Source organism: Bidens hawaiensis, unplaced genomic scaffold (genome assembly GCF_021521415.1).
Source record: "Bidens hawaiensis isolate Kalapana, Puna unplaced genomic scaffold, B.hawaiensis_p1.1 tig00019553_1, whole genome shotgun sequence".
Taxonomy (NCBI): Eukaryota; Viridiplantae; Streptophyta; class Magnoliopsida; order Asterales; family Asteraceae; genus Bidens; species Bidens hawaiensis.
The window spans coordinates 55677-71804 of NW_027492967.1; the positions used below are offsets into that span (position 1 = coordinate 55677).

The 16128-nt window shown below is 35.0% G+C and overlaps 2 protein-coding genes across 2 annotated transcripts; both read left to right on the top strand.

Annotated features, from left to right (window-relative positions):
• Positions 1 to 1204: 1204 nt before the first annotated feature.
• Positions 1205 to 6109, top strand: LOC143558525 (protein ABIL1-like). Its single transcript, XM_077047351.1, has 10 exons — positions 1205 to 1226; positions 3365 to 3447; positions 3663 to 3813; positions 4170 to 4269; positions 4373 to 4465; positions 5019 to 5103; positions 5211 to 5266; positions 5348 to 5454; positions 5577 to 5734; positions 5824 to 6109. Coding segments are annotated over exons 2-9 (735 nt in total). The 5' UTR covers positions 1205 to 1226; positions 3365 to 3445; the 3' UTR covers positions 5718 to 5734; positions 5824 to 6109.
• Positions 6110 to 8399: 2290 nt separating this feature from the next.
• LOC143558526 (uncharacterized) lies at positions 8400 to 14710 on the top strand. Its single transcript, XM_077047352.1, has 14 exons — positions 8400 to 8910; positions 8986 to 9072; positions 9440 to 9549; positions 10158 to 10208; positions 10285 to 10456; positions 10542 to 10856; positions 10984 to 11184; positions 11268 to 11753; positions 11903 to 12112; positions 12590 to 12778; positions 12854 to 13017; positions 13117 to 13269; positions 13353 to 13431; positions 14174 to 14710. The coding sequence occupies exons 1-14, from the start codon at positions 8575 to 8577 to the stop codon at positions 14630 to 14632; spliced, it is 3012 nt and encodes a 1003-aa protein (XP_076903467.1). The 5' UTR covers positions 8400 to 8574; the 3' UTR covers positions 14633 to 14710.
• Positions 14711 to 16128: the final 1418 nt, after the last annotated feature.

Sequence of the window (16128 nt, forward strand, 5' to 3'; positions counted from 1 at the left end):
CGTTACAGCTCATTTAAACAACAAAAGCTCATTTAATCGATTTTTTCAGTTTGTTTCAACACTTAACAGCTCGTTTAAGCGATTTTGCAGTTCATTTCAGCGCCTAACAGCTCGTTTAAGCGATTTTGCAGTTCGTTTTAGCGCCTAACAGCTCGTTTAAGCAATTTTTCAGGTCGTTTCCGCGCTTAAAAGCTCGTTTAAGCGGTTTTTTTAGTTCGTTTCAGCGCTTAACAGCTCGTTTAAGCGGTTTTTCAGTTCGTTTCAGCACTTAACAACTTGTTTAAGCTATTTTTCACTTCGTTTCAGCACCTAACAGCTCGTTTTGACTAGTTTTGAAGCAGTTCAGCAATAAAAACCAGTAGCTCAACTTGTTTTTGCCCGTTTCAACAAGTTACATAACCAATACTTCAAACAAACGTCTACACTCGCCATTTGAAATTAATAACCATATATGAGCCGATGATATGAACGCCAAATCGAAACTTAATTTTGAAACATATACATAAATCAATCAAAATTGATTACCCAGAGATGAAGGTGAATTGTAGTTCACGATGGCGAACGTCGGTGGTGGTTGTGATGAATTGTAGCTCACGGCGGCAAACGTCGGTGGTGGTGACGGATTGGTTGTCGCTCGTATGAAATGAAACCAACTGCCGGCTATAGAGAGGTGGTGTCTGGAAGAAGTAGTTGACCCGTGGGTTTTAGTGAGCAGATGAGTAGGTAACCCTAGCAACCCATTTTTTTTAATAACATCAACCCAATTTGACCCGGTTTAATAATCTCTATTTTTATAAATAACCCATTCTGACCCATTTAATTAAATTACGTAACCCATAAGGTTTTTAAAATAACCCAAACTGACCCAAATGAATAGATTTGGGTCAGGATTCCCCCCTAGTTTATATGTATAATAGATGATGTTTTTGCGTAACTTATAAACATTACTTTCACGTATCGCTTTTTCTAGAAGATACTTTCAAAGCATCATATGTTATATACCAAATCGCTTAAATGCACTTTGTTATACACCAAATCGCTTAAGTCTCTGTTCTCGCGTAATTGGAAAGAGGACTCGCGTTTTCTCCTCTAACTCCCAACTACCACTCAATACAATAAATACGAAGACAACCAACACACACACACACTTACTTCACCTCCGTTTACATTTTACGATCACCTACTACGCTACGCTAGGGAGCATTGGATTTGTTAAAGCTCTACAGGTATTCAATTCATTATTATTATTATTATTGTGTAGTATGAATTGGACGACTAGTAGGTGTTTCTGTTAAAATTAAGCCATAATTAATATATACACGCACGGAAGGAGTTTAGGTTCCTTTAATAAATCAACCAACACCAACATAAGCAAGCAATGCTCAGTCAGTCAGTCAGTCAGTTGTAGTAGTTACTAAAGCTCTGATCATGTGAGTGAGTAATTAAGTCAGTTGTAGCCTTCAATTTGCTTCTAAATTGAATGCCTCCTACGCTACTGCTGCTTTGGCTGTATTATTAAATATTAAGCATTTAACATATTCATTTTCACGCCTAAACTGTTTGGAGACAAGTTTGTTTATGTTCGTACGCTTAATAAATAATAAATCAACTAACACCAACAGAGGCCATGTGTTTGTTAATGTTTCTTCATTCACTTTTCTAATCTTCTCATATACATTTACTATAACACAAATATATTATGTGATTAATTTGTATGTAAATTAACATATGAATATAAATGTTAATAACATACCAACACATACTTGTGATGAACAAGTACTAACATCAGGGCACACAAAGGGTAATCAGGTCGATTTGTATGGAGTTAGTTATTATTGGACAGGGTTTGTTATATTCATTGATATTTACATATTGATCTTGGATTATGTTCTGTGAATATGACTTACCACTACACTAGTAGGTTTCTTTCTTATTAGTAGCTTAAGTGTGATGCGAATATATTGTAATATTAAAACCCTAACTAAGTCGGAGTTTAATCAGTTGCAGACGTGAATTTGGTTCAAAACTTGTGAATGGCTCTCATGATACTGGTGGTTTGTGTTAATAAACATTTAACATGTTCATGTGATGCCTGGGGCTGTAAACGAAGCTAACGAACTGTACTGTTCGTGAACTGTTCATCAGGAAGTTTGTTTATGTTCATTTAAAATTGAACTAACATGAACAAGGAATTTCGTTCGATTAACTAAATGAACGAACACGAGCAGAGGCCATGTTTGTCGAATTTTGTTCGATAATGTGTTCGTTTACATTCTTTTATGTTCATTAACGTTTGTTTATTAAAGGTTTTTAATTTTAATATTTTTAATGACTTTTCTATTCTTGTCGTATAGATTTAAGTAAAAATATTAACTATAAAACACACATATATAAGTATATTGTGTGATTTATTTATACGTAAATCAATATATGAATATGAATGTTAACAAAAACACCAACACAAACTTCGTAGCCAGACCGAACTGTTGACACCGACCATTCCTTTTTTTGTTAACAAGTACTAACATCAGGGCACACAAGGCTATCATTTAGTTATAGGATAGGGTTTGGTTTAAACTTGTGACTAGCTTGTACTGTTTTGGTAGTTTGGGTAATTTAACATTTTCACCAGGGATTTTCATCACACTTTAAGCCGTCAAGCATCATAGAACCAAATATATCTATAGTATAATCTCTCACAAATTTAATTGTAAGCTAATTAATACTAAAAAAACTACATGCTTTATGTGTATGAAAACAAATGTAGAAGTGGAAAATGTTTGCTGTTTGTTTAGTTCATAGACTATATGTTATAAGTGAGTAAACAAAACATTGTTTGTGCAATAAGATCATTAAATAAAATAAACTTATTTCTTTCCAGTTTCTATCACTTTGGTTGAAACCGATTTTTGTGGTGAAAACGTGGTTGTTTGTCCCTTAAGAAGAGGTGAATGGACTTGAAATTGAAATCTGGAGAGAAAAGAAATGAGGAAAATAGTGCACAGGACAATGCAAAAAGTATCCACTACATTATTTATTTTTCTCTCTAAATGCATACTGATTGTATATGCAATGCCGTTTGTTTTGGGATATGATGAGTCTTACTTAAGGTTTGTTGGTGTCAGATTGACATTGTTAATCTCAATGGCTTTTCTCTTGAAGTTTGCTGTTAGTGCTGAGTTATATCTTCGTGTATTGCTACTTGACCAATGTGTCATAACATACCCAACTTGTTAGTTTACCAAATATAGAGAGATGTGTTTTAAGCCTCTTACTGGCGATTGTTGGAGGTCGCTTTGTGATGCTGGAGTAATAGCTATTTTTGGTATTGCTAATCGACTTTAGTTGTTTTATCATGTTTTAGGAACTCAAAAACTTAAGGCCTCAGCTTTATTCGGCGGCAGAATATTGTGAAAAATCTTATCTGCACAGTGAACAAAAACAGATGTAAGAATCATCTCACTGATTACCTATCAAATTGAGAGCTTAGCCTCAGGGTCAATTGTATGAGTAATTTACTTTTCAAACTATCATATTTAACTTTTCATGGTAAACAAACTATTATTATTTATTAGAGTAATTCTTTTAGGATGTCGAATGAACATGTTTCCTCTTTTTGCAAAGTTTCAATCTAGAATCATCCATTTATATAAATTTTGCAGGGTCCTTGATAACCTGAAAGACTACGCCATTCGAGCCCTTGTAAATGCTGTTGACCATATTGGCACTGTTGCTTACAAACTCACAGACCTTGTGGACCAACAGACTTTAGAAATTTCATCAACAGAGTTACATGTTACATGTTTACAACAGGTTAGATATATTAATTTTTCTCCTAAGAGGTCTTTGATACAGCCATAATGTAGTTATTGACTTCTAAAACCATTGGTTTTCGTCTCTTGCTGCAAGCTAATCAGTAATCACCATTTAGTACAAAAATGTTAACAAAAGAAGAAACACTCTACAAGAATGGGGATTTTGGACAAAAAAAATTGCTGTTACAATACCTTTTTTTTTGCATCTTAATATCTTACTATCCATATTTTGTCCAAAATCACCTTATTTTGCAAGCTTTGCTGTATCTGTGGCATTAAAACAAGATCGTGTCAGTGGTTCAGAAAGTTAACCAACCTACATAGTATGACTATATCTTTTTTGTTGTTGTTAAGAAACTTCTTACATGCCAAACGTATACGGATAGAGAAGCTATTAGGCAGCAACAATTGTTAGCAGTTTTACCAAGTCATCACAAGCATTATATTTTACCCAGTAAGAATCTTATCTTTATATTGGAATACTTAAATAATGCTCATTGATCAACATGCAACAACTTAATGTTCCTTTTGGTACTGTGCCTTTTATTTCAAGCTAGATTCTGTCAACAAAAAGGTCCATTTTAGTCCACAGTTTCAAGCTGATGCCAGAGAAAGCCATCTTCAACCACGACCTTGTCAATTTACTTCAGGTAGCATATAGTCATATACTGCCTTCACCCATGAAAACTGCAACACTGTCTTTCTCAAGATAAATTTAAGTTAATATTACCTATTTGCCCATTAATGTTACTAAAAGTCAATTGATGGTATTGACTGTTGAAGTGGGTTCAAAAGATTACGTTAGTTTGTCATTGGTAAAAAAAAAGTTAGCTTTTGCACCATCTAAGTTGGCTTCTTGTTCCAAAAAAGTTAGCGTGACGGTTTGAATATAATGTTAGTGTGATGGTTATTTCTTCTTTTATATTTTACTTATTTCTCTAGAGTTTGCTGTTCCTGCAAACTATACTGTTTTTTGAGCATTTTCACAAGGTGAATTGCTAATTTTTCTAAAAAGTCAAGTATGGTGGATTAGAAAGTCAAACATTATAGTCAAACCCGCACCAATTGAAATAGTGTAACCCATAGTACCGAGGGAGGTCTTTCTCTTAAACCAGTAGATATTCCAGCATTAGAATTGTTCATAAAGTTGTAAGCATCTGAGTCCTATAATACATACGTACGTATACTTTGCGTTTAATCCAGGTACCCCAGCTGCAAATACTCTTTCTTGGCATTTAGCAACTGAAACCAAATCTACTTTGAAAGGGAGTTCACGGCCGTTGACGAGGTAATCCGCAATTTTTTCTATTCTCATATCATTGAGTAAACAGATTAAGGCCTGAAAAAACGAAATGGTAAATAACAAGATATTATTATGTTTTTTTACATTTGCAGCGTTGAAGATTCCAAAACTTCCCGCCGTAGTACTCCTACATCTGTTCACACATCAAGTATGCATGAGTTTACTTAATTTGCTATATTAGGTAGATGTTTGTTACTGGAAACTGAAATTTAAGTACTTGTCTATGTAGATTTTGAAGAGACAATGGGGAAAAGAGCATTAACAAGTCATCTTCAGTTGTCGAATGTAGGGGCCGCTTCAAGTTCAGCAATGCAGACACTTGGCATCACACAAAGGGTATGTCAAAATGAACAAAAACTATTATTATTTGAATGTTAGCTTCTGCACCGATTTTGTTTTGGTCCACAACCGAGAGGGTATTTTAGTCATTTGGTAATATGCAATTGATGGAATGACAGGATCTGGATGAGGGTCCCAAGCCAATGACACCGTTCCGATCATTTGATAACCCTAGGCGCACACCTGCTCACAGCAAGAGCCTGTTATCGGCTTTCTTTGTGAAGCAAAAGACTAGCAAACAATTGAAAGGATCGGCTTAATAGTATCCAAATGCAAGGTACAAAAAGGGTTTAAATTGAGTCACCCGCAGCATTTTATTTTGTTTGCATTTAAGTTGATTCGTATTAATATAAATAATTTGAACAGTGTGTAGGATCAGGAATGCAGCAGAAGTAGTCAGTATCGGTAAGTATGGTTGTAGCGTGGAGTTGTATATGTTGTAAGAAACACTTAAATGTGTGTAATAAATAGGACTTACCCGTTCTTTCCTCTTTGATTCTGAATTCTGATTGATGAGAGTAAAGCAAGCATACATTCATACAATGCATCTTATTCATATTAGATCATCATATAACGTCATCGACGCAACAAAAACTGCGTTTGTATCGAACCAATTATGCCGCTTAGGGGACTTTTTCATTATAATCATAAGTTGACCTGGCCTTTTATGCAACAGCCGAAGACCAAAAACATTCATTTAAAAACTACTGTAAAATAGAATGCTCAAGTTAAACCTATTCTCTACATCTGGATGTCCTTTTAATGCAACTAGAAGAGTGCTTGTGCAATGCGACGTGAGCGCAAACACTGCAAGTCATGTAACATGTTAAATTTTTCCCAATTACAAACGAAGAGAAATTATAGTGGTATCATATTTAGTTGCTCTTACATGTAGCTTTTTTTCTTCTTATTTTTGAATAACTACCTTTGATCCAACATATTTCTTTGAAATAATTGTCATTTTCAAACTTATTAATTAAGATTCTCTTTATATTTATAACCATACTCAATAGAAAAATTAAAGCACATTAACTAATGTAAAGCTTTCTATTAAGCCCGGAAATAAAGGGGAAATACAAAACCCACAAAATGGGCTCTAAAATGGAGATGAACAGACCAACGTGAACAAAACAAACTAGTTATAAACCATGAGCATTGCGTCGGAAAATTGACGAAAATTTGGTTGGTATTAGTTAAGTTCATTACAGTATAATATTGACACAAACACTAAACCAAAAGAGTAAGTCAATAAGCGACTAAAATAGTATCAACACCCGCATAGCTAATCATAAAAGAATAAACACCTAAAATAATACCGGCACTCGTATAATTTAATATATAAAAAAAGGTAAACGGCCAAAATAGTATCGACAACGTATATACGATAAAAAGAATAAACCGCAATATAATATCAACACCACTCATGTAACTTTTAAAAAACTAGTTTTTCTACACGCCGGGCCAGGTCGGATATGCTTATGTACCGGTCGCATTATTGCAACTAGTCAACGCGAATTCAGCTAATATCAATTATGTTCGTTATAGTATAGGCACAGTGGGTAAACCTAAGCATTAAAATCTATGAAATAAGTTCTTCAAATTAACTTATAAACAAATAAAATATTTAAAACGATGTTTATTCGGTCGGTAAAACCCGAAAAAAACCCAAACGTTGTTGGTGCCTAACGTTGGGGCGGTGAGTCGGTAAAACCGGGAAGCTGGTACAACTCGAGCATTGTGGCAGTGAGTCGATGTGAATTCGGTCGGTTTCAATTACGTTCATCACAATACCGGAATCAAAACAAAAATGTTGGCAAAATCCGGTCTTTGGTAAAACCCCAGCTTAATTGTCCCTTGTGTTGCGGCTTTGAGTCGGTAAAATCCGAGCGTTGTCGATCCCGGATGTTGAGACGACACGAACAATCGTTTAATTAAAAAAAACAAAAAAAACACTATAAATTATATGGTCCAATTAGATGCTGTCAAATGGACCAATAATGTTCCAACGTCGCCAAAGTTCTTGTTTGTTATATATATAATTAATGCCTAAAATAATATAAGCATATTTGTATTTCTTATGATAAAAAATAACATATTTAAGAAAATAAAAATTGTTGAAATGGCACACCTAAGACTACTACATGGACCAATAGGATTCTTGCGCTTGCATCTACGTTTTATTTTAAGCTTTAAGTATATTATAACATGATTTATTCAAACTCTTGTGTATGTATAAAGTATAAAACGGAGGCCGGATAATACAATGGCAAAAGGCACTCAATACGTCTGCGTTCACGGACAGTGTTGGGTAGTCCAAGCCCACTCACTATTTTATGTTTCGGGAAAACCGGCCGCCCGGGCTTATTATGGTCAAACCAATTGTGATCAGATTAAAACTTGAGAGTTGAGGCATTGCAGTTTCTAGCTCGAATTTTCAATTACCCTCCAATATCAATTGAACTAAAGCAGATTTGTCAATTGTTATTAATCTAATTACGTGCAAGAAAAATAAAAAGTTTTAATTAAATAACTTAAAACTATATCTTCAACATATTTATTAAAAGTATAATAAAACTTAGCAAATATATACATAAATTAAATAACTTTTAGAAACACTGAAGTTAACATGGATTCGGTATGGTGTAGTTATAGAAAGCTGAGGTTTTCAATATTTCGATGGAGACAAGGTTCAATCCTCACAAATAATACTTAAGACATTTAAAGGCTTCGTAAGATTAACTTGGGCCAGCTAGCTGTAAGGTGGTCTTTTTTCATTAGGTCACAATTTACAAGTATCTAAACAATTATCTGTATGTTGGGCTGACAAAAGAAAAACATGGACCCTGCACACAGTAAATTCACACTTGGAATTAAAAGAAAAAAAAAAGTTTTACAAACAGCCATAAAATAATATAAAATCATTACATTCATTCAATCTGCATAATAATATTTACTTGATAATCACCCACGGAATAATAATAATAATAATAAGTGATGAGAAGAGAAGAAGACGAGTTGACCTCAAATCTGAAGCAGTAATAATAATAATAATCAAGATCTGGTGATTGGAAGGCAATTAGAATAGAAAAAGTTAGTTACTTGTGATCTGGGAATTAAATGGGTGGTTGTTTAAAACCCTTACCCGTATTTGAGAAAAGATTGAGCATTCTAAAGAAGATTGATTACTTGCAATGGGTGTCTGTTTTGGCTGTATTCATCTTCTTCATGTTCTTGTTTCAGCTCTTTCTGCCTCTCTCCGATGACGATTTCTTCATACAAGATCATCATTTCGATATTCAACAACAAATTGCTGCTTTGGATTTTGGTCAGGATGTGCCCACCAACTGTTTGATCAAATTCCTCACTGAAGAAAAAAATAATATTAATGTTTCTTTTGCTGGCTCAAAATTAACACTCACTAGGTTTGGGAATAGAATGCCTAACCTTGCTTTGGTGAGTGAGTACTAATGATAATAATTAATGATATTGTTTGTGCGTTTGAGTTTTATTATAGGGTTCCATTTGCAGGTTTTTGCAGATATGCTGGTTGACCCACACCAGATATTGATGCTCACTCTTGCAGCTGCTTTAAGGGAAATTGGATATCAACTTGAGGTATTTACTTTTATAATATTATTACTGGTTGAGGCCATTGATTGAGCCGAGTTTGTATATAAATTTTTCATCAAACTTGTTTTTTAGCTTATGCTTGTATGAGATTACAAAGGTCGGTGTCTTATTATTTCCCGTGTTTGGATGTGCATTTTCAGAGTGATTATAATGATTTGAAGAATCAGAATTATATAATCAAGATAATTAACTTGCATATAGGTTAAAAACTTATATAACTTCTTCAGTTATTTGTATTCATGTGTTAATCTTGTGAGGAAATCGACTGCCTTTTGAGTGTAGTACTAGTGTTGTTAAAAAGGAGTGGTTAAAAAGCTAATTTACACATCCACGTGGTTAACTTCTTGTGCAGGTTTACTCACTCGAAGACGGGCCTGTTCACCATATTTGGAGAACTAGTGGAGTTCCGGTCCATATTATTGACGCTAGTGATAAATCAGGCATTATGATCGACTGGTTAAAGTATGTTTATTTTCTCTCTATACTGTATTATCTTAGTTCATGAAGTTTTGTATAAGTAGTACGGGTTTGGTCTGAAAAACTAACTGAACCACCCGTGATTGGTCCCAAATATTTTGAATTGGACCAAACCGAACCAAACTCTTGTTTCATTATACATACATAATTTTTCACTGTGCGACTAGTGCGGTAAAAGAATCGAATATCTGTCGAGGATCGATATTTGAGATATCAATTATTGCGGTGGGATGTCGGTAATTTTAAAATCATGCAGAATTTATATTTATGCATGTATAAACATGTAAACATATATAATATTAATAGTAATATAAAAATTGTCAATATTTGAAACATAATCTAATCGTAAGCCGTGAACTATCAGTCAAATATCAACCAAGGCATCCGAAATATCAGTCAAATATCGGTCATATCGCCAATAATGTCCGTACTGATATTCTGACCGGTATTTGAACCGATATTTTGCTTGGGACCGATATCCCACCGTTATATCGCCAATATGAACTCCATAGATTTTTCTGTTATATATAAATGATTGTACCACAAGATAATGATCAACTTTGTGTTTTTAACAATTTTGTATAATCTTGTAGCTATGATGGAGTACTCGTGAACTCTCTTGCAGCAAAGGATGTCATTTCATTGTATGTGGACATATTTGTGTTCATTTTTTACAAGACAGTTTTATTTCTTACAAGACCCTGAATTTAGTTGTTACAGCCTTTTGCAGGAGCCGTTTAAATCCGTACCTCTTATATGGACTGTCCATGAAAAAACACTCGCCATACGTGCTGCAAGATACATCTCTAATGGCCAGGCTGAGTTTATTGATGATTGGAAAGCAATTTTTAATCGGTCTAAAGTTGTTGTCTTCCCAAATTATGCCCTACCGGTATGTATACGTTAATCTCTTTAATGGTTTTGTCATATGGCTTCGTATCTTATATATAAATTTTTTTTATCTTACTCATTTTCAGATGTTTTATGCTTCATTTGATGCTGGAAACTATTTTGTGGTACCTGGAACTCCTGTAACATGCAAAGTAGATAACCCAACGGTCATTCATGACGAAAATGCGCGTGTAAATATGAATATAGGAATTGATGATTTTGTTGTCGGTATAGTGGGTAGTGAGTTTCTGTATAAAGGAATATGGCTGGAGCATGCTCTTGTTTTAAAGGCTTTATTGCCACTTTTGGCCAAGTTTCCTGTTGGTGATTCCTCAACTCCTCGTATCAAGATTATAGTTTTCAGTCAAGATTTAACAAGTAATTACAGTTCAGCCATGGAGGTAAAAATGTTTACTTTTTTTTTCTACTTGTTTTCTTAGTCCCTCATATTTTTAAAGTTAAAGTTACTTGGGTGGTTTTTACATATTCTTTATTTAACCAATTTGATGTTAATGTTTATTCTTGTAGGAAATTGCCTCAAACCTTAATTACCCTAGGGGAACTGTGAAGCATGTTGCCATTAATGAAGATACTAGTGTTCTAGACATAGCGGATATTGTAATATACGGGTCATTCCTAGAAGAACAATCTTTCCCAGACATTCTGATAAAGGCAATGTGTCTTGAGAAACCAATAGTTGCTCCTGAGCTATCAATTATCAAGAAACATGTAAAAGCTACAATCTTTCATCCTTTGACTTCCATTGTCATACTTCTATTTCTGAAAACTAATAATTTGATAACACGTTTCAGGTCAATGATGGGATAGATGGCTATCTTTTTCCAAAAGAGAATATTAAGGATTTGACACGGGTACTGCTGCAAGTGGTGTCTGAAGGAAAACTATCGTCTCTGGCTCGTAATATTGCATTAACGGGTAAAAATACTGCTAAAAACATGATGGTTTTGGAATCTGTTGAAGGGTATGCTTCATTGATAGAAAACATCATGAAACTTCCTTCTGAAGTCGCATCTCCGAGGTCAATATCGGAAATTCCTTCGGATACCAAAACAGAATGGCAATGGCATCTTTTTGAGGCTATTGCAGATCATGGATATGTTAATAGAACTTTGAAGATTCACCATTTCTTAGATCAGGATGAAAGTCAATGGAATCGTACTCTAAAAGAACAGAGTTCGGGTGCTATTCCAGCCAATGATACATTTGTTTACAGTTTATGGGAAGAAGAAAAAAGAAATCAGATCATGAAAGCTAGAAAGGCAAGAGAAGATGATGAGGTAATGAAAAAAAAAGAGTTATTTTTTATCCATGGTTTTTTTTCCTGTCACCATTAAAGTTGCAAAATTGCTATCTTGGTAATTTTTATGTGAAACTATTTACTTGCTTACTCATATATTTACAAAGAACTGATGACATTGGTTTGCAGCTGAGGGATAGAAGTGAGCAATCAAAGGGAACATGGGAGGAAGTATACAAAAATTCAAAGAAAGCCGACAGAAGTAAGAATGATTTGCATGAGAGGGATGAGGGAGAACTCGAAAGGACGGGTCAACCATTATGCATCTATGAACCATACTTTGGTCAAGGATCTTGGCCTTTTCTGCACCAAAAATCATTATATCGTGGTATTGGACTTGTAAGTCACTCTATTTTCATTACTCATTTATAAAAACTATTGGACTTTGCATCTAGATTTGTGTTTTTCTTGCGTGGTTATGTTTCCTCTTGCCTATTTTAAAATCATTTTATGTAAAAATCCAGTCTTAAGGCTATTTTAGTGTAAAAAGAGAGAAATAATATGTTAATTTAGTGCAGTACATGGAAAAGAATATCTCGGTGTCGAAATCGTTCTAAAGTTTGGTCAAGTATTGTTTCTTTACTTTGTAGGCAGGATGTAAGGTTTCTTGCATGGTTACATTTTTTATTTATTTTATCTGTTTATTTATTTATTTATTTATTTATATATGGTTTAAGTCAAATTGTATAGGTTTCAGTTTGTTGGTCATATGTTGGCTTATCTTTAGTGTAGTGTTATAGGGATGAATATAAAGTAAAAAAAAATAATTTTCTAGTATTTTTAAGCTAAACATTTACCAATATGATGATACCGCAGTCCACAAAGGGCCTAAGACCAAGAAAAGACGACATTGACGCACCTTCTCGCCTTGCCCTTCTAAACACACCGTATTACCGGGACACCCTCAGTGATTTTGGAGCTTTTTTTGCCATCGCTAACCGTATTGACCGCATACACAAGAACTCTTGGATTGGGTTCTCATCATGGCGAGCTACAGCCAGGAAGGCAAGTTAGTTTTTTAAACAATCTCTCAAGTCACCGTTTTTATACTAAACACGTCAATCTTGTTATAAAAAGCAGGAATCTTTATCAGGAAAGGCTGAGGTTGCTTTAGTAGAAGATATTGAAGCTCAGAGACACGGTGATGCCGTCTACTTTTGGGTTCGTATGGATACAGACCCAAGAAACCCTACACAACACGACTTTTGGTCTTTTTGTGATTCGATAAATGCCGGTAATTGCAAGTAAGGATCTTGAACTTACATCAGGAACAAATCACTTTCTTTAAATCTCATGCATCCATTAACTATCGTTTGATTCATCTTATGTATGATTGGTACAAGGTTTGCATTCTCGGAAGCTTTCAAGAAAATGTATGGGATAAACAATAACTCGACAGTTATACCTCCGATGCCCGCAGATGGAGATACATGGTCTGTCATGCATAGTTGGGCCATGCCAACAAAATCTTTCCTTGAGTTTGTAATGTTCTCAAGGTTAGTTTGTGGATCGGTTTTGAATTATACAAAGACATTAGATTTAAGCAGTGAACAAATTCATATTTCAATGATGTTTGCAGAATGTTTGTCGATGCATTAGACGCACAAGTGTATGAAGAGCATCTCCGGAGTGGTTTGTGCTACCTAAGTCTGTCCAAGGTATGTTTTTCTTCAGTCGTTTATTGACAACGGTCAAACAAGAGAAAAAAAAGGTTCCAAATTGGATGGTTTACACTAGGGGTGTTCTTTGGGTTTCGGGTTTTTCAGGTTGGTTCTTCGGGTTTTAAAGTGTTAAATCTTGACCCGAAACCCAACCCAAATCACTCACGGGTTTTTTGGGTTTGTGTTTGGGTTAATCGGGTTTTGAGTACTTTAGAAAACAAATAAAAATAAAAAAACTACAATGCTAAAATTGAACAACATATTCTTCTTTGCTCGTAACGTAAATAACTAAATAATAAACCAGCATAACCTGATAAAACAATTCAAAATAAAAGTGAAACAAAATCCAACTATAATCGCCTTCAATCAGGCCTGATTTGGTTGTTCGATTACGGTTGCTATTAGTCATAAACTGAAAACATAAATTAACAATAAACAGTCGATCCATAATAGGTGGAATGACAACAGTCAATTAGGGCTAGATTCGGTCTGATAACTTTAGTGGCTAACGCTTAGTCTATTATACCTAAAAATACATTTATTTGGTTTTAAAATTAAAGAGTTTATTCGGGTTGACCCAAAACCCATAAGTCAGACCCAAGAACCAACCCGAATTACTTCGGTTTGGGTTCGGGTTCGGGTTAGTATTTTCTCGGGTTTGGGTACAGGTTTTATCGGGTTGGGTTTTGGGTAAAAGTGACAGCCCAAGTTTACGCTTACACTTGTGGTTTCTTGGCAGGACAAGAAGTGCTACTCTCGGGTTCTGGAGGTTGTTATAAACGTTTGGGCGTATCACAATGCGAGAAGAATGGTGTACATAAATCCAAACACGGGAGCAATGCAAGAACAACACGGTTTCAAGAAACGAGCTGGAAAAATGTGGGTCAAATGGTTTGATTACAACACCCTCAAGGCCATGGATGAAGATCTTGCTGAGGAAGCCGATTCGGACCACCCTGGAAGGCGGTGGTTATGGCCTGCAACCGGTGAGGTTTTCTGGCAAGGTGTGTATGAAAAAGAAAGGATCCGATCGAGAAAAGAGAAAGAAAACAAGAAACTGAAAACCCGAGCCAAGATTCAGAGAATCAAGAACCGGACACACCAGAAAGTGATCGGGAAGTATGTTAAACCGCCACCCGAGAAAGAGACGGGTACACACACAAATCATACAGTGGCAGCAGCAAGGCTTTTGAGGTAGCTAAGGTGATAGCTTACTGTTGATTAACAATGTAGTTGTAGCTTCAATTCTTTGTGAAAAATATAACCTTTTTTTTCTTCCTTTTTGGATGAGATGAGATGAGATGAGATGAGATGAGATGAGATGCATAGGGGTTTTATTCACTGGTTTTGTATGTAAATTGCCTCCTTTTTGATGATGATGATGATGATAATGATTGATGCTAATTTTTCCAGCTCAAAGTTCTTTTGTATTAGAAGCATATGTTGTAATTTTTAGTACATTATATTTTGTTTCTTAGTTCTTAAAGTGGTTTTATGCATGTATTTTTGTTTAAACTAGTGGTTAAAGAAGGGGGTGTAGAAGGATATTGTCTGTCCAAAATAGTTACCTGAACCATCTTCGACATAGTATTGTCCAGGTTTATTATTTATAATAAATTTGTATCACTAAATATTTTAGCTAATAAATTTTTAAAATTCATTCATAAATTCTCAACTAAAATAAACTTAAAATCATTCTAGATTTTTTAACAATACGAAAAAAAACAGATCATCGATTGATTCATGGGGGAAATAGGTGCATGTGATGTTTTGATAGAAAATCACACATTTTCTTTTACATGGAAGCCATCGAGGATTTGGAGATAATTTATTAGCAAAACTATAGGAGGGCAAAATTGAGAAACCAAAAATATGATGAAATAAAAGAAGGATACTAATTGATGAAAGTGTTGGAATTGAACTTATCACATTGAATGAATGAATGAATAGTTTGGTATTGAGTGCTCCTTGGAGAAACGGGCATTGTGGTGCTGCGCTTAGAGAAATCCTGTTTCCATGTCTAACTATACCGTCGTTACCTTTGACTAATGAGTCGATGGTATCGTTACGCTTTTCATCGGAAATTTTTTTTCTTTGATTGCTTGTTGTTGGGCTAATTTGATTTGCTCGACTAGATCTACTTGGAGTTCTAGTCGTAGCGCTCGAACTCTTTTGGGTTTTTCATGTTCCTTATGACTTAGGGTGTCGACCACGATGTTGGCCTTTCCCTCGTTATAAACGATTTCACAGTCATAATCGTTCAATGTTTCCATCCATCTCCTTTGACGCATGTTTAGTTCTTCTGATAAAAAATGTATTTCAAACTCTTGTGATCAGTGTACACGACAAATTTAACTCCACAAAGATAGTGCCTCCATAACTTTAAGGCAAAGATTATGGCGCCTAACTATAGATCGTGAGTTGTGTAGTTCTTTTCGTGTGCCTTGAGTTGTCGAGAAGCGTAAGCGATCACTTTCTTTCGTTGCATTAGTACACAACCCAAACCGGAATGGGATGCTTCGCTAAAGACAACGGAAACCTCCGTACCTTCTGGCAAGGCCAGTATAGGCGCGTTGGTGAGTTTTTGTTTAAGCAAATCGAACGCTTCTTGTTATTTGGTTCCCATTCGTACTTGACATTCTTACGGGTTACCGAGGTTAGAGGAACGGCTATACGAGAGAAATTCTCGATGGA

Bases quoted from the DNA above. Each gene is read 5' to 3' on its own strand.
- LOC143558526 (XM_077047352.1), top strand. From the start codon at position 8,575: ATGGGTGGTTGTTTAAAACCCTTACCCGTATTTGAGAAAAGATTGAGC. The intron at 10,209-10,284 runs GTATGTGGACAT...TAGTTGTTACAG, and splicing joins GCAAAGGATGTCATTTCATT to CCTTTTGCAGGAGCCGTTTA. The intron at 11,185-11,267 runs GTAAAAGCTACA...AACACGTTTCAG, and splicing joins TATCAATTATCAAGAAACAT to GTCAATGATGGGATAGATGG.
- LOC143558525 (XM_077047351.1), top strand. The intron at 3,814-4,169 runs GTTAGATATATT...GTTGTTGTTAAG, and splicing joins ATGTTACATGTTTACAACAG to AAACTTCTTACATGCCAAAC. The intron at 5,104-5,210 runs GTAATCCGCAAT...TTACATTTGCAG, and splicing joins AGTTCACGGCCGTTGACGAG to CGTTGAAGATTCCAAAACTT.